The following is a 21,615-nucleotide window of genomic DNA, read 5'->3' on the forward strand; positions in this document are numbered from 1 at the left end:
AGTAATTTTTACCCTTTTTAGAAACTGGACCTAGGAGAGACTGAAAAACACTGTGATGTTAACTGCCCATAAACTCAGTATTTTCTGGTCTATTGAGCCTAATCTGAATTGTCCAGCTGTGGTGATTTAGCAAGTACATGACATAAACAGGAATGAGACCAAATAGATTCTAGTCCTATGTCACTGCTGCCTTTCTGATAAATCACACTTAAGACCTCATAGAAGCTTTCTCTATGAATGAAAAATGTATAAATACCATCAGATGATAGTTGACAGGATATAATATTAAGGAACCAACTGAGAATAATTACTTCAAAAATATAGCTCTAATTTTGGATGGCCTGGAAGGGCAGTTTTATAAGATATTAAGGATAACAAGAATGCATCTGGGATTCAATGAAATCTCCTCAATATTATTGGAGATATTATGAATCTGATAGTATTTTTTTAGCATTCTGATGACATTGTGTCTCGTAAGAGCTCATCTGAAGTGCTTTGGAGATGAGCTTTAAACTGATTGGCTTCTAAGATGCTAGCCTCCTGTGGAAATATCCCCTGAAAGCCAATGGTGCTAAGGCTAACTAGGTAGAAGAAAAGAGAACTTGAGAAGCAGGAAGAAAATGATTCCAGGCACAAGTGATCTGGGTAACTGGTAACAGAGCTCTCCCAAGAATCACAAGACTATATTTATTTTATTGTTTAATTAGCTAATGAAAGCCTTCTTGTGAAGTCCTGGAGCAACTGGCCCAAGAGAGTTAGAAATATACAAGTTGAATGAAAATATAACTAGCTTAAAGTGACAGAGTTTATAACTAGTTTAATATTAGTTTTGGAATCCGCATAGCCTCAGGATGGTTTAGACACAAAGACTAAACTGCAAACAGAAGGCAATTTACTATTTATTCATAATGACAGAAAAATTTCTTATTACCAGTATTAATTTAAATATCATAGTGATAAAAAGTGCAATGAAAGGCAAAGTATTGACATTTCTTTGTCAATTTATACTCAGTATATGCAGACCCCCACATGCATATATGTGTGTACAATTACACAATATATGTGTGTATGTATGTATATATATATGCATGTATTTACATTGTGTGTGTGTCTGTGTGTGTGTAGAGAGAGAGAGAGAAGAAATGTTTCTCTGGAGAAATTAAATAGTCACAAATAAAAAGACACATAGTGATTGAGTTGGGGACTGGTTCTCCCCAATAAAACAGCGAAGTTCGTACCTAGTCATTCTAGAATAAAGCTGATAGGTGCTATCAGTTCTCACAGATATTTTAATAAGGATTTTCTTTTTAAATATGAATCTATGTTAAGCAAAACACTAACAGACATACGAAGAAAGCTCTAATATAAAATATCTCTAGCGGTTAAGTAAAACCAAGAAATATGTCAAAGAAAACAAAATTTTTGCAAGAAGAAGAAAAACTACACACTGGCACCAAAACTCTTTATTTAAAATTCTAACTGAGATAATAGAGATAGTAATTACATGAAACAAAAGAATGCTTTAGTAAAAAGAAACAAAATTTGAGAATAAGTTGAAGTATACTGAGGAAATATATAACACATGATATAGAAAATTTTAAAAATCAGAAGATAAAATCTGTCAGAAATCATAAACAGTTTTAAGAAGAATATTAGAAAAGATGAGCTAGAATCGGACAATCTAACCAGGTTTATTTCAAGCCTTAGAAAAAGAGAATAGAAAAAAATGTGGTCGACTATATGAACATGAACTTCCAGGTTGGATGTATTCTTTGAATGCCCCATCAGTGAGTAAAATACAACCTCTCAAAGCACACTATTATAAAATTAGAGAAAGTGAAGATAAAAAAAAAATCCTAAGGTTTTTCAGAGGGAAAGATGTCACATTCTGAAGACTCAGGCCATAATTTTCAATCCCAACTTCAAAAGTTCCAAGACCATGGCTCCTTCAAATATCTTAAACATTTTGAAGAAACATTTTAAATTAAAACTCTATTTGGTTAAAATACCAGGTAGGAGGGTATGCTGAATAAACACATTTAAAAATGTGAATTCTAAAAAGAAAAAGAAAAAAGAAAAGAAACAAGGCAAAAACATGTCCCAGGTAAACATATCTTCTAAGTGAAGCAATTAGAGGATGTGCTCTGCCAATATTGTGGAGTTAATCAAGAAACCACAAGGTGGAGCAACAAGGGATCCAACACAGGAGATGGTAAAGGGAAACCCAGGACCATAACCTTCCCCAGCAGACCCAAAAAGCAAGTCTTATAATATCCATACAATTACTTTAAAAGAAATAGTGTGATTTATTTTTGTGTTAGTTTTAATTTATACCTTAGGGAAGCCTACTTAATATTGGAGGAAACCTTATAATGAAGACTGTTGGGGGAAGCAGCCGAGGAGAAAGGACCTACAGAGTGCCTACATAAATTGGTTATGAGTAACATAAACTGGGAACAACAAACCATGGCAAGAACACTTATTACATGAATTCTTTTAATGCCTGCTGCAAGTAAATGTCAAAACACCTCAATGTAGGTTGTAAGGGAGGATTCTTATAGCCCTTCTTAACTGTAAGGCAACTGAAATGTCACGTAAAGAACCTAAAAACTGTAATCTATCAAATTAGCGTAGGTGCCTTGCAACAGCAAGGCAGTTACATTCAAGTAGGAAGTTATGACATCCCGGGAGAAATACTATCTCCCAGGAGAAAAAAATTAATCTATTTTTAATTTTTTAATCAACACTTTTAAAATGCTCTAAGTCATTTCAAAATATTGACTCATTTAATCTTCACAGCAACTCTTTGAGGTAGATATTAGAATCATTTTGTTATTATTATTGTTAAAGATAAGGAGACTAAGGCAAAGAAAACTAGAAATATAATTGTCTAAGATCTCACAGCTATTAAATTGCAGAGATGTATCCAAACCCAAGCAGATCTGACTTTAACCACCATGCCATTTGTCTCTATTCACTGAGCGGAGTCAATTTTTTCAAATGATTTTACAACTCTGTTTGAGATTTTAAAAAATAGGAATGAAATATTCGTATATATATATATGTAATGTATTGTGTACTGTTACACATATAGAGAGAAAGGAAATAAATGTACTACAATAAAGAAACTATAGTACTTTTGGAATGTTTAACAGAAAGCAATGTTTATATTGTATAAAAAAGTATGCACTAAGCCAGGCGCGGTGGCTCAAACCAGTAATCCCATCACTTTGGTAGACCGAGGCAGGCAGATTGCCTGAAGTCAGGAGTTCGAGACTAGTCTGGCCAACATGGTGAAATCCCGTCTCTACTAAAAATACAAAAAGATTAGATGGGCGCGGTGGCAGGCACCTGTAATCCCAGCTACTCCAAAGTCTGAGGCAGGGGAATTGCTTGAACCAGGGAGGTGGAGGTTTCAGTGAGCTGAGATCTTACCACTGTACTCCAGCCTAGCCCAGTGAGACTCTGTCTCAAAAAAAAATGTATCCACTAAATATGTATTTAATAAACGTTTGTGATATGCATATATTAGGAGTTATTGAAGAGAATCATGGTTGTAGGTTGTATAAGGAATGGGACTGAGAAAGCGTGTTAAATGTTAATTTAATAAAAAAGGTAAAATTAGGCCGGACGTGGTGGCTCAAGCCTGTAATCCCAGCACTTTGGGAGGCCGAGGTGGGTGGATCACGAGGTCAAGAATTCGAGACCATCCTGGTCAACATGGTGAAACCCCGTCTCTACTAAAAATACAAAAAATTAGCTGTGCATAGTGGCGTGTGCCTGTAATCCCAGCTACTGAGGAGGCTGAGGCAGGAGAATTGCCTGAACCCAGGAGGCGGAGGTTGTGGTGCGCCAAGATCGCACCGTTGCACTCCAGCCTGGGTAACAAGAGCGAAAGTCCGTCTCAAAAAAAAAAAAAAAAAGGTAAAATTAATAAAAAATAATATAAGCAGGAATATTAAAGCAAATACTAAAAAAAATGTCTACAATAAAGTTGTAAATAATGGCCTCTTCTGAGCAGGACTTCCACTGAAGTGGTTAGAGTTGGTAACTGCTACCTTCATTATGAGTTTTGTGGTAGTCTTGACTTTTTAAATGTATTATTGCAGTATTTTAAATGTCTTATTTTGACATTTTAAGATCATTCTCAGCAAATAGACACAAGAATAAAAAAGCATCGCATGTTCTCACTCATAAGTGGGTTGTGAACGATGAGAACACATGGACACAGGGAGGGGAACATCACACATTGTCTGTTGCGGGCGGGGTGGGGGAGCTGGGAGAGGAATAACAGGGGGTAGGGGGATAAGAAAGAGATAGCATTAGGAGAGATGTAGATGACGGGGTGATGGATGCAGCAAACCACTATGGCATTCACATTCTCTTCTGAAAGAAATTTTAGCATCATTTCCTCATATGTGAAAGCAAAGAGTTTGAAGACATGATTTCTAAGATCCTTTGACCTCTAACTTTTTCACTATGAAAGTTGTCTATACTTATCCAGCATGTTCATCTTCATTATTTCATTGATCTTAAGGTGACCTCGAGTACTTGTCAGGGCAAGTCCATGGGGAGACTTAGGCTCATGACAGTTAAATGGCCTATGCAAGGCCAAGCGACTACTAAGTTGCAAAAGGAAAATTCACACTCACATTTATAAAATATCATGTATCTAAGGCTTTCCCTTATGTTCCTACTAACACAATTATGCTGATAAAGAAACTCATGGCTGAAAAGGTGATACATGTGCCTTACATATTTATTTGCTCATTTATTCCTCAGTAAACATTTGTTGACTACCTACTATGTCCAAAATCTCATAGACTTTTAAAATATCAAACTGTTACTAGATAGTGCCAAAGCCACCTTATTTAATTTTAGAATTCCTTTCTACCTCTTTGAAGTACCAGATAAGACTAGACAGAGTCTTTTATTAATTTTTCTATCAGTTCATATGACAGACATTCTTACTACCTTCTGAAATTTATTCAACTAAAACATTTCCGGAGAAAAGTTTAAGTACCCATTCTTAAGGAATCAATAATCAAAGAAAAGTAGATTAGAATGTTATAGGAAAAATCAACATACAGATAGAGATTACCCTGACAGTGGAAACAATTCCATGTTTTTAGTCTGGAAACAATGATATTCAAACTCAGCAAGCATTGTAGATGATCACTTTTATTTGTATCATGTCTCCCAGAGTCCGTAAAATGTGATTGTTATCATATGTGGACAGACTGAGAGAGAAGAGTTAAGAATGATTTCCAGATTATGGTTTGGGGGACTGAATATGACAAAAGTCTCAAAAGTATAAAATGACAAGAGCAGTTAGAAGTAAAGGGAGACAGATACTTTTATTTTACATATATGCCCTTGAGACATACAACAGGAAATGTCTAGAAAGCAGATATATACACACATTGGAAGGTAGGTCTTCTTCTAGAGACTGGGTTGTGGAGACAGACTCAGGAATTCTCATGATGGTGGAGATGGTTAGAACCATAGAATTGTACAGGAAATTTGTATAGAGCAGGAAAAGCATAAAGCAGAGGACAGAATCTCAAAGGGTTTTAAATGCTCGAAATGCTCTTAAATCATGTTAGAAAGAGGAAATAGAGCTTTGGGATATAGACAGAGAGAAGTCACCAGCAAAGGGGAGAAAAAACTAGGAAAGAGTGATGTCAGAGCAACTAAGAGAAACATTTATCAAAAGGGGTGGATCAGTATTGTCAAAGGCCAAGTATGCTTAACACTAAAAGACTTCAGCAGATTATTGAATATGAAGATCATTGCTGATTTTTCATCAGAACAATTTTAGGGAAGCAAAATTAGAAGTCATATTTTGGTTGGCAGATCACGAGTGGAATGGTGAACAGGAAATAGATTGGAGGCAGCCAATATAGTACTCTAATTTTCCAACAATGAACACATAGCAACATTTGTGTAAGAAAATTACAAAATGACTAAAATGAGTTTGCCTAAAAAAATGGATGTATAAGAGAATAGCTGGAAGAAGGCTATGCAGATTTGAAGATCATCTGTTGTCTAAATCCTGAGGGTTTAGAAAAAAAAGAGAGAGGGAGAAAAAAATGCAACAGAGAGAGGAGACAATTGTGAGAAAGCAAATAACTCTTGGTTGTCTTCTTAAAATGGGATGTGAGTATGCCTACATTCCTATAGGATTAGTAACAAATCATGTCAGAGTAGGATCTTAATCTGTAAAAGCCCTTAAATATAAATGCATTTTCCATTTGAGAGTGTAGGGCTAATTCCAAAGTAAGGCTATTATTTCTGTAATTGTTTAAAACAAACTAGATCTAACCCTGTGAGGGGATACATTACTATTCCGTAGATGACAAAAAAATGAACTCTAATTGACCTTCCTATGGTTAGTAGAGAGGAATGAGGTGGTTCACAAAAGGTGCTCTGAATCTAATGCTTGCTCCTCCTCACGGTGCTCTTTGACAATACTCATGTGAGCTGTTAAATGAGTCATATAGCATTCACTGAAGCTAGAATAAGAGAGATTTGGAAAAACAAAAGCATAACAATCAATCCACAGAATAACGCCTGACAATGAGATATTTTTTGTTTGTGTCTGTTCTCGAGAAGCATAATATTTTTTCCCTCAAATATCAGAAGCGGAGGACACAGTAGTTGGATACATGTTAAAGAAACAAGTAGCAGTAACAGAACATCTCATAAGGGACTATCTGCGAAACATGCGTTACATTATAATGAATAAAAAGTCATCCCACCTTACTAGGTACTTGGAATAAATTTTTACAAGAAATATAATAGAAAATAGAGACACAAAAGTTATTTCTCTCAAACAAAGCATAATACCAAGGTTAGCACAAAAATCAGGTGTGATTTGCAGATATCACTTTTACATTTTTCAAATACATGTATCTATTTCTTTTTCTCTTAAACACATTACAGCATCTGTTTTAGATCAGAAACAGATAAAAATATCCATATAAACAGAAGGCCATGGCTTTTATTTATTTGTATTTTTTTAAAATGATCATCTAGGGGAGAATGCTTCTAAAATCTTTTTTTCTCATGCTTGAAATTAAAACTGCCTTTAGTTGCCTATCGGTAAATAAGGTCTAGATATCAGTACATGACAACATGTACTAATGCACTGAATGGTGAATTAGGAATGAAAATTTCCTAGAAATTTTGTTATGGGTTCTTAGGATTAAAGTAAGAATTTCCTTTGCTGGGCTGTGCAGGCGCTGAGATTCTGTAGTTGTTGGAAGGGTTAAATTTGGATCTACTAGTGCATATATATTACAGAGCATTCATAAAATCATGACAGTGGAGACTGGGTCAATCCACTACCATGTACAAGCAGTGACCAATAGAAAAGGAAGAAGAAGATCCAAGAAGGCTGAGGTAAGCAGTCTTCTGAAGCCCTGTCAAAGAGAAAACAATAGATCAAAAGTGTTCATGGTGACTGGTTCGAATAGATTTCACTGTTTCTTATAGGAGGCTTGACAGCCTAAAGTAAAAACAAATTATTTTCGTCAAAGATTTTTTTTTTCTCCTGATTTTTAGCAAACTTCAGACTCAGACACAGGACTCAACGGTGTATTCCTGGAAGGCAAGGTAAACAATTTTGCACTTTTAAAAACTCTTAAAGTTAAGAATGCAAAGTACTTATTAAATAGATGCAGGGTTCCAACTTCAATAACTAAACCAAAATCCTATTCTGAAAAAGAAAAAAAAATGTAATGTTTCTCAGCTGGAACATGGCCAGAGCAGCATTCTGCAATCCTAGAAAATTTGACAGCTTGCAGAAAAGCAGCTCTGCACTTGTTTTCTGCAATTTAATGGCAAAATTAAATGATCAGCATTTCATAAATGAAGCGGACTTTATCTTTTCCTAAGGAATCAGTAAAATTTATTTTGTCTTAGTATCAGTCAGTTCACTAAATATACATTGGTCAGAATGTTACTGATATATATGTATATATAAATATATGTAACATGAATGCCATAAATAAATGATTAAAATATATGTTATATATATATATTTCCTGTTAAAACAATTATTTGTACCAATAATCTTTGATGATCAGTGGGAGGGTTTATGTGTTTTAAATGTATCAAATATTAGCAAATGCTTAGTTTCTATTATCCACACTGATAATACAAATATAAAGAATTTACCTGTATCCTAAATATGTTTTTTGTTTTTTATCAACCATAATAATGCCACAGTTGAATATAATACTCCTGTAATTGTGCTATACATCACAATGCATTTAGTTCTATATAATAAACTATATATGCACACACACACACATATATATATACATACACATCTATATAGAGACAGACTGTATATATATGTGTGTGTGTATATATATATATATATATATATATATATAGAGAGAGAGAGAGAGAGAGAGAGAGAGAGAGAGAGAGAGAGAATTTACAATTCAGTATCTTGGCTGAACAACTTAATTGTATGCTTAAAATTATAAACATCTTCCCCCACACTCAAAAAACTTACCTGAGAAGTTGAGCTAGAGAATAACAGATTAATTACACTTTTCTTCAGCTCCTAGAACCTTCCTTCACCATAAAGTGCTAAAATTTTCTTTGATCTCTTCATTCCTTCGGTTCAAGGGCCAGAAAACCTAGGAAATCTCATCCAGATGTTCTCCTCATTTAGGGGCAAAAGTAAAAGCATATGTCTACCTCTCAGGAACAACACAGATTCCCAATTTGAGGTTTTAAAAGATCACTTTTTTTGTACTCTCATATTCAACCACTGGTTTCAGTTCAATTCTTTAAATTAAATAGCTTGAAATGGAAAAACATTTAGAACTGCTAAACCCGCTAAAATTTTCTTTCAATTTCTCAGCTTTTATTGTGATTGGGTTAAAACCAGAAAGCTACAGGTTGGTGAATTATTCTCAATGTTTGTAAAATACTTTGCACATAGTGCCTACTAACTAATGTATATTAATTAATATCTGTATATGAAATTATTGACATATTTTCACTGCTTCCATCAAGAAGCAATGTTGACAGATCATTTTGATGTATAAAATTTTCTAAAGGTCAAGATTTTCAAATATTTAACAGTTGTATTCCTTTTTCTGTAGGTGCTACCATGGCAGGCACAATCTGTGTCATCATGTGGGTGTTATTCATAACAAACACTGTGTGGACTAGAAGTGTGAGGCAGGTCTATGAGGTACACGATTTGGAAGATTTGACTATTCATGACTTCGAGTGTCCCATGGAATGTTTCTGCCCACCCAGTTTTCCTACTGCCTTGTATTGCGAAAATCGAGGTCTCAAAGAAATTCCAGCTATTCCTTCAAGAATTTGGTATCTTTATCTTCAAAACAACCTGATAGAAACCATTCCTGAAAAGCCATTTGAGAATGCCACCCAGCTAAGATGGATTAATCTAAACAAGAACAAAATAACCAACTATGGAATTGAAAAAGGAGCCCTAAGCCAGCTGAAGAAATTGCTCTTCTTATTTCTGGAAGATAATGAGTTAGAGGAGGTTCCTTCTCCATTGCCAAGAAGTTTAGAACAATTACAATTAGCTAGAAATAAGGTGTCCAGAATTCCTCAAGGGACCTTTAGCAATCTGGAGAACCTGACCCTTCTTGACCTACAGAACAATAAATTAGTGGACAATGCCTTTCAAAGAGACACTTTTAAAGGACTCAAGAACCTCATGCAGCTAAACATGGCCAAGAATGCCCTGAAGAATATGCCTCCAAGATTACCAGCCAATACAATGCAATTGTTTTTAGACAACAATTCCATTGAAGGAATACCAGAAAATTACTTTAATGTGATTCCTAAAGTGGCCTTTTTGAGACTAAATCACAACAAATTATCAGATGCAGGTCTCCCATCAAGAGGTTTTGATGTATCATCAATTCTAGATCTTCAACTGTCACACAATCAACTAACAAAGGTTCCCCGAATCAGTGCTCACCTGCAGCACCTTCACCTTGATCATAACAAAATTAAAAGTAAGTAACCTGAACAGTATGTCTTTGACTAAAGGGCTCATGGTCATTAAATGTATCTTTATCTTCATTAAGAAGAGCAATTGTGTTGCCCCCTCTTCCACTAATGTTCCTTTTAGATTTTTAGTGTATTTTTGATTTTCAGTATTAAATCTTGTCTACTCACAGACAGTCTTAATGAGCCAAGAAGTCCAAATCTTCAAACTGAAGACTAAAAAGTGGACTTGAGTCATCTACAAAGGGCTATTATTCAATAAACTAAATGTCTCTATTTTCTTTTACTTGGGGAAATTCCAATATATCTGCCTCACTGGGTAAGCTTATTTAAGAAATCTTACCAGGCGCAAACAACCTTATGACTAGTAATAAAGAAAATACGATTTAGGAGGCATTAGGAAGGCATCTCTGTACTAATCACTATAACAGCTGATGCCTGAAACTCTCCTAATTGGAGTCTCTAATTAAGCTTCCCTAATAACAATGGGAGTCTCAAACAAGTGTGTAAAGGCCGGTGAATCCACCCCCAGGATCTCTGATTCAATAGATCTGGAGTGAGACTTGAGTATTTTCATTTCTAAGTTTCCCAGTTGATGTTCTGGAAGTATACCTTAGAACCAGTACTATAGTTTAAGGCTTTATTAATTAAAATCGAAACAAATTTCTCTGGTAGCTGGCAAATCCTTGGGACTTACAGGCAATAATAGGTAGAATACCCTCTCCTTTCCTGAAAAAAGCTTTTCATAAGGGAGTGAAAAATGAACGCAAAGTTTTTGGAGGCAAAGGCACCATCAAGAGAGAAACTGATTATAGAAAGCAGATGTTGGAAACATTGAAGATGAATTTGGCTTCTTCACAATTATGCATGAGACCAGGCTGGACTTGGTGTAAAAATGGGTCCAGACACAGGGCTATGATACCTAGCCTGGCACTTCTTTATGCATCTTCAACCTCAGAGTAGAACCTTTAAAAATCACTTTGGGGAGATTTATCCAGGACAACCTAAGAAAATGCATTCCAAAAGTAAGATTCAGTCAGAATAGTTTGCAAGAGAATAACAAAGATAATTTGTCAAAAGGTTGTGCTGTCCGGGTACTACCCACTAAAGTTTTTTTAAGCAAACAATCACATAAACATATCATTTATAAGAACAGACTATTTTTCCACTGGGTACTTCTCATTTATTCAAGATTTCTTTTTGGCGGGGGGAGTCAAATAACAGCGTACTTGAGCCTGCAGTCCAGGAATTGGCAGCCTGCCACCACAGTGGTTATTTTTCCATGGTGATGAAGCATATTGTTTAACCCTGTAGTCAAAAACAAAAGATGCAACAGGAAAAAAATTAAGAGATGAATCTGTTTAGCTGGACCAAATAGAACAACAATGATATTGACCTAAATAGATGATTTTTCCTGACAAGTGTGCTGTGCTTCTACAGGTATATTACAGGTACATTCCTTAAAAGCCCCACAGAAAATTGACATGGGAAGTTAACATCAAGTGACTCCACATAGAACCCTTGCTTATAAAATAGGTGTTTCATTCTGAGCATTTCATTTGTGAATTAGGGTTTTTAGGAGATAGGTAGAAATATTTTAAACACAGTTGAGAGGCATAAGACTCTAGATTATAATCTTAGAGTCTTAGGGGTGCAGTACAGACCCACATTTTAGAGTTTTATCAAAGTATTTCTCATAGATTTCTAATATTTCCATTGTTCATAAATCTTAGTGTGCATCAGAATCACCTGGAGATCTTGTAAACCTAGGCAGCTGGGTCCCAACCCCAAAATTTCTGACTTGCTAGGTCAGAGGTTGGGCCTCACAGTTTAGTCTCCAGATATTAATAGTATTGATATTGCTGGCTCACAATTTGAGAACTACTGTTTAATCCTTGCAAGAACCTTGTGTGATATTATTAGGAATTTCTGAAGAAAGAGAAATGGAAAATCAGTTAGGGAAGGATATTTGCCCAAGGACAAAGGGTAGATGCAATAGCCAGACCTGAGCTTAAAGTGTTTTTTTCCACTCATACAGTATAATAACAATACTTTCCTTCATTTTCATGAATATGAAAATTTAGAAAATATTCTATCAGTAGAACAGCAACAAAGAGAAATCTAGTGATTTACTTTTTAATGTAGATGTTAAATTTTGTCATTTCTATATTTAAGAAAATAAATATAAGAGTTTCCCTGGATAGAATCGTTGACATAATAACACACTGTGCTAAAACTGTTTAAGTACTTTGTTCTTCTTGCCACATAATCTACTCTAGTTGTTAAAAAAATGGTTTCCAAGAAACATACCTCTTCTATGAAAAGCCATCAAAATTTATGACTATGAACCTGTCTCAAGCAATGTGATGGAAATATTTATTATTCTGGAAACTTTCAGGGGCTTAAGATTAGGTAAAAATGTTATTTACTCAACTAAATTACTTTCTAGTGTTCTCTGATAAAAACTGTAATTAATTTATGAAAATCAAATTTAGAATACTTATTTCTTATATCCATTTATTCAGACTTCCATTGATTATGGGACATGAGATCAATAAAGATAAGGGGATTGCACATTGAAAGGGACATATTCTCCTGGGCAAGAGACCCAGTGTAGAAATAGAAAGAATAGGCCAGGTCTCAGCTCTGCCACTTACTTGCTGAAATACCTTGTGTATGTTTCCTTACTTCTCTGAACCAGAATTCCCACAAATGCCCAGGAAGGGAGAATAACAATATTGCCTGATAAAGCCTGTGAGATGATAAGGTGATACTTGAATGTATATAAAAAAAAGAAAACTTGACTTTATAACAACTAAACTGCTACGCAAAGGAGTCATTATATTTATTAAACTCATTTCACAAAATGGCATAGATTCAAAGCAAAGCAACCTTGCTGGAAACAAAATTATTCACTGCAATATGAATCTGTATAAAACAAGAGGTCACATAGGAGGGTCATTGCCCAAATTAAGTTGGTCTAATCAGGGAAGATCTCTTGCTTGGAATAGTTTTGAAAAGATATTAAAGACAATATATGGATTCATGGTTAAAATCAGATATTACAGACTTCCCTGAATTTTCCTAGTTTAACTGGCCTTGTTTGCTGGATGTTTCTAAATTTCAGCATATTCACTGGTGCCAAGGGCTTTGGTCCAAGGCAGGTACACAATTACTCCCATCCTAGCCATGTAAAAAGGCTGCTAGTATGTTTTCTGGCGTGAGTTCTTCGTAATTCAATTCTTGGCAAAATTTTTGTTTCCAATTAAATGCACTTAAAGATGAAGATTCAAGATTGTTTTCTATATTGTTTATGTAAAGTTATGTTAATTGCACTTTTAAAATCATGTTATACACACTATTTTGCATCTTTTAAGGTAATTTTCAAGCATTTTCTTTTACATTAGACTAATTTTCTACTGACACATACATCCATTTATCCATCCATCCACCCATCCATCCATACATACACTCCTGTACTTACCCATTGTTTCAGTCCCAGGTCTGAACTGTTGTCTCCACCTCTGATGCCCTCAGTCCTACCTGTCTTATCCCACAGCAATCTAAATGTGCTTTCTCTTGGCTAGTTTAGAAAACAAGTGATGTCTTATACACCTGTGCTTCTATTACAGATCTTAACAGTATTTCCTTAGGAGTGCTCTATACTAAATAGCAGAGCATGGACTGAGATGACTATAAGTGTGTTGAACATTTGTTTGGGGTTACTTTTATAAAACATATAGGTACACTCTCTCACAGACACAAATGTTTAGTATAACCACTGTTTTCATGTATTAGGACAGGAAGCCCTCCATAGGACTATGGCATTAGTTTCTTGGTCTTCTCACTGCTAGTTTTTCTTGTGTTTCAATTCATTCATTTATGCTGTTTGTCTCTGTAGGTGTGAATGTCTCTGTAATATGTCCCAGCCCATCCACATTGCCAGCAGAAAGAGATTTCTTCAGTTATGGACCTCATCTTCGCTACCTCCGTCTGGATGGAAATGAAATCAAACCACCAATCCCAATGGCTTTAATGACCTGCTTCAGACTTCTTCAGGCTGTTATTATTTAAACACATTCTCACCAAATCTAAAATTAGTTTAATGAGCTAATGTTTCTGACATGAAATGTGGTTACCATTTATAGGCTTAGGACACAAGTCATATTCCCCATTGCTCTTGGCACAAATTTTCATTGATGCAATATATTTCTTCTATTCAAATATGCTTTTGCCAGTTACATGCCATACAACCTGCATTAATTTGCATTTCTTTTAATTAATACAGCAGACACAGAGTTAAGATAGTTTATCAACTCAAAGATCAATTTTTTTTTGGTCTCTTCCATAGCTTATTAACACTAAATAATGCAATTATATGGTTATGCAATAAAAAGGACATATTTGCGTATGTTCAAAATTACGCAGATAGTGTAATTTATTACATAAATGCAATAGTAAAACAGGGTTAGAAAGATCTGAAGAAGATGAGAAAATGAGATATTTCTTGATTGTAATCATAATGAAATAAATGCAGATTGCTAAGTAGCTGTTGGAGGTACAAGTTTGATATTTAGCTTGAGAATAGGTATGGAATGAATCAAATACTTCATTGCTAAAGAATTCTTGTTATTTAATATTAAATAATGAAACAGCAATCATTTCTAGTTCATTACCATTTCTTTTAGCTGTTGTTTTTAAATATAGTCCACTATATTCCTATAAATTCTGAATTTTATGTTTATTATAATACATCTCTCATTAAATCTTAGTGTTTTAACATTTGAAATCCACTTAAACTGCAAATTGTTCAGCCTTTATATTTAATTGTGGTTCTTTTGGATTTTCTAAATAAAAACATTGAATGCTTTATAACAAAACAGAGTATTTCAAAGGCATCATTAACAAGCTTCATTTAAAGAACATATTTTAATAAAAAATGTTATAATAAAAATTATTTTCATTTTTCTGGCATAAATATATTCATATATGTTAATCCTACCTTTGTTTTTCTTTTCTTTGAGAAAACACAAAAAAATTGTATTCTAATCACTTGACATAATATTCTGACTTTTGTGGATTAAAAAAAACACAGAATTTCATTAAGTAACAAAGTACCATGTTCTCTATATTAGCCTTCTGACTTTTCAAGCATATGCTATATGCAATCTATATTCCATAAAGATCAGTGCATGCTTTTATATACATTTTCCTAACAGTATTCTTAAAAATCTATAAAATATGGCATATTTCCACAGAAAAATGATTATATATGTTTGTAAAACACTAGCTTAAAAATGTCCAATAGTTTACTTCAAAGCCTCTCAGAAACTTAATATGCTATTTTGTAATGTGAATTCCCAAGAAAACAACATAATGTGTGGCTATGTTTTTACACCAAACTTATTTGACGGTGAAGAAGAGCCAGCCCTTACTATGGCCTTATACCAAACTTATTATTTTTATACCAAAACATATTTGAGGGTGAAGAAGGAGGACCCATCAACAAACTTTGAGCACAGTTTTTAAAATGCTGGCTGAAAGTAATAAATCAATTGGCATTAACAAAAAGAAAAATGTGTTAAATGACCTCAAGGCACACAATAAAATTACAAAAATTATGTCATAAAAACAGAAGTAATCAGGTATGATTAGACTAAGAAAAAATATGTGAAGGGGAACATAATAATTTTAAATATTTTAAAACATGCCATTTGAAAAGGGCACAAAACATATGCCAGGAAGCCTCAAAATGAAGAGTAGAACATATGGGCAAAATGTATAAGAAGTCATATGTTGGATCTAGCTAAGAAAGAATTTTCCAATAGTTGTTCCAAGTCACCCAGCAATGGAAGTAACTTTTCTTGAGGTAGAGTTACCCATCTCTGGAATTCTTCAAACAGTGAATAAGTAATGACTCAAGAGGAAGGGTATAAAATGGAGTCCTAATGTGGAAGCAACATTGGTGTGAAATGTTTCTCTGAGAACTTTTCAACTCTAAGAACTTTCTTCCTTCCTTCCTTTAAATTTAAGTATTTATTGAGTACCATACGTAGGACTATACTACACACAGATGATATAATATTGCTTATTGTTTATTCTACAGTGGGTGAGACAAAAATTAACCGAATAATCACAAAAACAGGTACAATTCTATATGTGATAAATACTATTAACAGAGAGCTGCATGCTACAAAGAAACTAACAATAGAGATTTGAGACAAGTTTTTCCTAAAGAAATAATGATTAAGGAAACATATAAAAGATCAAAAGTATTTAGCAGCACAAGGTAGAAGGGAAGATTATTCCACAAGATTATAATCCTTAGGAACAATTTGAAAGTCACCGAAGAGTTTTAAGTCATAGTGGATTATTTTCATTGTAGAGCAGCATCATGCAGTGGTAAAGAACACTAACACTGAAGCTAAAGTTGCTGAGTTCAAATCCCAGCTCTGCCACTTATTAGCATCATTGTCCTGGGCAGAACCTTCAAATTATTTATGCCTCAGTGTTCCCTTATCTGTAAAATGGAGACAGGCAATGGCACCTGTCATATGGTGAAGATTAAATTCGTTGGAATACTTAAAGTGGCTTGAACAGCACCTGAGATGTGGTAAATACTAAGTAAGTGTTATTTATTATTATTATTGTGTGCATGTGTTTGTGTTTCTCCTTGGCACTGTGAGTAAAACAGTTTGGAGAACCAAAACTGGATGTTCAGAGATCAGTTGCATTTTCAGTCTTAGAGTAAAAAAGAAAAAGTTAGTTTGAAAAAAAAGAAAGTTTGGAGTATAAGGTTGTGGTGGAATTGGAGAGAAGTGGACAAATGTGAGTATGAGGAGGTAAAAATTGTGAAGACTTGGTGGCAGATTGTATAAAGGGGAGTGCGAGAAACAAGGGTATTAAGGTTTCTAACTTGCATGACAGAATAGATGGCAGTATATTTTCTAATAGAGGCACATTTAGAAAAAATCATGAGTTGGTTTTTACACATAGTTTACACTTTGTTCAAACTATGATTCATCCAAAAAAAAATGTCATGTAAGTTCTTGAATGAGGTCTGGATGAATATATAAACATGTAGGTAAAATTTTATAGATTTTGTTAATCTATCTGATAATTTAGCAGAATTTTGCACTTAAATAAAGATTAGGAGAATACAGACCTCATTCCGAGTATTGGCAAGTGAAGCTATGAGGAATGGAATCACCTTATTCATACATTTTTTTGACATATGTATAAAGCTACTATAGGTTCCCTGAAGCTTTCAAATGATACGCTGTTCTCCTTCTTGATGTTGTATACAATGTGACTATTATCTTTAAAACTCAGGAGTAATAACTAGGAGATAAGTTCAAGCCATTTTGTATATTATGGCTCTTAATACGTGTTCAATCCATCATTTAATGGACCTACTTAAAATACAAAACAAAACAAAATAATATTATCTATAATCTTTCCATGTAAATATCATGACTTTAATTGATAAAAATGCACAGATCAAAGAAAAGAAAATATAAAAGGATAGACTAAGCAATTTATTTGCAAACGATGTTTTAAAAAATTAAGATTGATTTTTGGTGGTAAAAATCTTGTGACAGAATCATTTCATTTAACTTCCCCAAATAACCTTTTAAAAAAAAAAAAACCTAGATAGGACAAATGGTATGGTGGAAGAAAAATTCCAGATGATATATGATAAGACTGGTGTGAAAGAAGTCAGTAAATCATCAAAATAATTGAGTGTAAAGTGTGTGTGTATGTGTGTAAGAGGCAGGAAGAAATAAATACTTTTCCTACTCACACATGCTCAACACAACACTGTACTTCTGGTCACCAAAACGTGAGGGAATTTCTCCCCACCAAAAGCTAATTCTCTAGCAGACAGAAGCTGGGTATTCCATAATTCAGTTCAATTCTGGAACTACCTATCTGGAGACAGTGTCAGATCTCACAGGTTAAGGGTTTAGTCCCACAAAATGGTCCCAGGCCCCAAATTCAGATGTCAAAGGCAAATAGTAGATTGTCACCTACACTTCCAACCAATTAGATAAAGATTGGAGTTTCCACAAGCCCCTCATCAGGTTTGATTAATTTGCTAGGGTAGCTCACAGATTAAGGGAAGCATTTTATTTACATTTATAGGTTTATTATAAAACTATTACAAAGGATACAAATGAATACCCAGATGGAAGAGACTCAGGGTAAGTATATGAGAAGAAGCATGGAGCCTCATGGAATCTCCAGGTGCTCAGCAAACTGGAAGCTCTGGGACCGCGCGTTTAAGGGTTTTTATGGAGGCTTCATTATGTTGACATAATTGATTGCATCACTGGCCATTAGTGGTCAACTCAATCTTAAGCCTCTCTTTCCACACTGGAGGTCATGGCAGGGGAACATTTAAACTCTTGCAGGCTAGTTGTTTCCTGGGTAACTAGCCTCCATTCAGAGGCTATCCAGGAGTTGCCCCGTTAGAACAAAAAATGCTTCCATTACCCAGGATATTTCAAAGAATTAGGAACTCTGTATCAGGTGTTCCTATCATTCAGAAAATCACAGAGGTTTTAAGAGCTGTGCCAATAACTGGGATCAAAAACTAAATATTAGAACAAAAGATTCTCCTATTGTTCCCATCTACAAGAGTTTTAGAAGTTCTATATCTGGAAACAAGGAGCCACGACATTAATCTCTCTCTCTTTCTCTCTTTATATACATATATATTATATATGATGTATATATATATGTAATATATGAATGTATGTGTGTGTGTGTATATACATGTGTATATACACACACACACATACATAATATATATGATGAATTGGAATATGTGAAGTGCCTTGAACAGCACCTGACACATGGTAAGTACTACGTGTTATTTATTACTACTGTGTGCATGTATGTGTATATATATGTGTGTGCATATATACACAAACACACAAACATATACACATACATGCACATAATATTTCTTAATACAGGTATTTGATAGACGGATGGGTAAAGATAATTACAATTTAAAGTGCTCTAAGAATGGCGCATTGCCTAGGAGGCAAGTTTCAAATCCACCCTGTGCTACTACTAACTCTTTGATCTGTGGTAAATGTTTTAACATTTCTAAGCATTGTATCCTCATCTGTAAAGTAAGGAATAATATCATCGGCCTTACACAATTGCTGTGAGAATTAAGAGGGAACGCATGTAAAACATGTTATTATTTGATATATAGAAAATAATAAATGGTAGGTTGGAAATTTATTATTAGGAGGGACTCTGATGCACACAATTGAATAGATTTTCTCTACCAGATCAGATCATTTTATGAATAAAAAAACTGAGCAAAATAAATGGTGAACTTATCCACGTCAAAGGTTTCAAATTTTGGTGCAATGGATGGGTAAATAGCAAGTGAACTTGAGGGTGATAGAATGGGGCTAGTGAACTATGAAGTTGAAGTTAGATAGTGAAAAAATAATGAGATCAGGTGGGGACAGGCAGTTGGGAGAAAAATACTGAAGGCTCTGTAGGATGAAGTACAGGTATGTGAGGAGTTAGGTCATTTATGACCCAGAAGAAAAAGAATAACCTGAGCCTGAGATCCTACAGTTTAAGATGTCTCAAGAGGCTCATTGTTGAGAGATGAAAAGATTCTGGGCGTGGTCGTGGGATGGAACTGCCAAAATTAAGAGGAAGTAAGTCACCAAGTCAAAAGAACAAGGAAATTGGATTTGCTAAGAATCTATGATGCAAGTGATTGTGATTTACTTTAGAACTCAGGAAAGAAGAGAACACAGAGTGAGGAAAATTTTGAACTATTTGAGCATAAATAGTTTGAACATCTTGTTCAGTGTCACACAGCTGCTGAGAGGCAGATACAGGATTAATATCTAAGCAGTCTAGCTTCTGAGGCCCTGTTTTTGACCACTATGTTATATTAATTCTAATAATAAAATATGTCATTATAACTGAAAAAAGTTAAAGGATTATTATAATACATATAAATACACAGCAATTGATTATCAAATCACTTGTTTAAAATTATTTGTCCTATTCAATGATAGTTTGCACAACATCTGCAGCACTGCATATAATGAGGGTGATTTATGACTTAGCAAAACAGTGAAATGTCATATTTACTAAAAACTCTAAAAAAATTGTTATTTATGCATCTGTGACAGATCTCAGAACATTTTGCTGAGAATATTACTATAGTGGGGAAAGAAAGCAAATAATATATGAGCACTTTGTAGAAAAAACTGTTAAGCAAATATAACATGATTTGGCAAATCATAGAACTATTATCTTTAAATTTGTATTTATTTTTATACCTCTCAAAAATATTACTTTCTTTGTGACATTCAGCTGAGCAAACAAAATTCAAGTGTAGTAAAAGATTCATTGTCTTGAGTTCTTAATGGTTTCTTAAGACAAGTTAAAGTTGTCCTGGAAAAACATAAGAACCGTAAAATGACTAGCAGGATTGCGTTTTGCAAAAGCCATCTGAAAAGCTATCCATTGTGTATGTTATGGTGCCAGGATTTGTTTCCAATAGGGCAAGAGTTTTGCCATGTATTCAATTCTCTGGCCTCTCACTTGCGTTAAAAATGACAACAAAACTGGTGGGTAATGGGAGTATAAATCAAGCATACGATTCAGGTTCAAAGGCAGAGACACTGCTTCCAGAGAAGTGGAAACAGACATGGAACAAAAAATATTTCTATACAAGATAAGCTACTTCTGCATGCTAAGATCATATACAAGGTTTTTACATAGGAGGAAAGAGACCTGTTTTGAGTTACTTAGTACACCAATGTATCAAAAAGCAAGGATGGTGAGGTATATCAGGAAGAGCATAGAGACTGTTGACTCAGATACAAATGAATTTGAACTCTCTATCTGCTAAAGAAAACTGAACAAGTTACTTAAACTCTTGAAACATTGGTTCTTTAATTACAGTAGGCAAAGAGTATGCTTTGCCTGAGAGTCATGTTAGGATAATAGTGTAGTTAAGATGCCTAAATATACCAGGGGCTCATAAATAAAATTATTATTATTGGTATTATTATTTTAATTTCTTAAACAAAATGTACCAAAGAGATTTTAGATGGCAACATACCTGGAACAGGATGTATTAGAGTTAGAAGAGTAAAATGTTAATATTAGAGTCCAAGTGCTTGGTATATAGGTATTCACTGTAAAATTCTTTCAGGTTTGTTGTTTCAAAAGTGTTGTTTTGTTTTGTTTTCTTGTCTTTTCTTTTCTTCTTTTCTTTTCTCTTTTTTTTTTGAGACAGACTCGCTCTATCACCCAGGCTGGAGTACAGTGGTGCAATCATGGCTCACTGTATCCTCTGCCTCCCAGCTTCAATAGATTCTCCTGCCTCAGCCTCCTGAATAGCTGGAACTACAGACAGGTGCCACCATGCCTGGCTAACGTTTTGTATTTTTAGTAGAGATGGAGTTTCACCATGTTGGCCAGGACGGTCTGGATCTCTTGACCTTGTGATCTGCCCACCTTGGCCTCCCAAAGTGCTGGAATTACTGTAGTGAGCCACCTCGCCTGGCCTGAAAAGTTTTATGAAAAAAGATTGACAAAAAATATATA

At 34.5% G+C, this 21,615-nt stretch overlaps 2 protein-coding genes across 3 annotated transcripts in view; both read left to right on the plus strand.

Annotated features, from left to right (window-relative positions):
• The first annotated feature begins 7,322 nt into the window (after positions 1-7,322).
• KERA (keratocan) lies at positions 7,323-14,968 on the plus strand. Of its 2 annotated transcripts, XM_035257174.2 has the most exons (4): positions 7,323-7,404; positions 7,567-7,617; positions 9,126-10,019; positions 13,913-14,968. In XM_035257174.2, exons 3-4 carry the CDS (start codon positions 9,134-9,136, stop codon positions 14,083-14,085), a joined length of 1,059 nt encoding a protein of 352 aa, XP_035113065.1. In that variant the 5' UTR covers positions 7,323-7,404; positions 7,567-7,617; positions 9,126-9,133; the 3' UTR covers positions 14,086-14,968. The 2 variants fall into 2 exon arrangements, with proteins under 2 accessions (XP_035113065.1, XP_035113066.1); XM_035257175.2 differs by lacking the exon at positions 7,567-7,617.
• Positions 14,969-18,356: 3,388 nt separating this feature from the next.
• Positions 18,357-21,615, plus strand: part of EPYC (epiphycan) — an 84,285-nt gene continuing 81,026 nt past the window's right edge. Inside the window, exon 1 of the mRNA XM_035257176.3 lies at positions 18,357-18,872. The gene's annotated coding sequence lies outside the window, so the exon portion shown is untranslated. The remainder of the gene's footprint in view (positions 18,873-21,615) is intronic.

Source organism: Callithrix jacchus, chromosome 9 (assembly GCF_049354715.1).
Source record: "Callithrix jacchus isolate 240 chromosome 9, calJac240_pri, whole genome shotgun sequence".
NCBI lineage: Eukaryota > Metazoa > Chordata > Mammalia > Primates > Cebidae > Callithrix > Callithrix jacchus.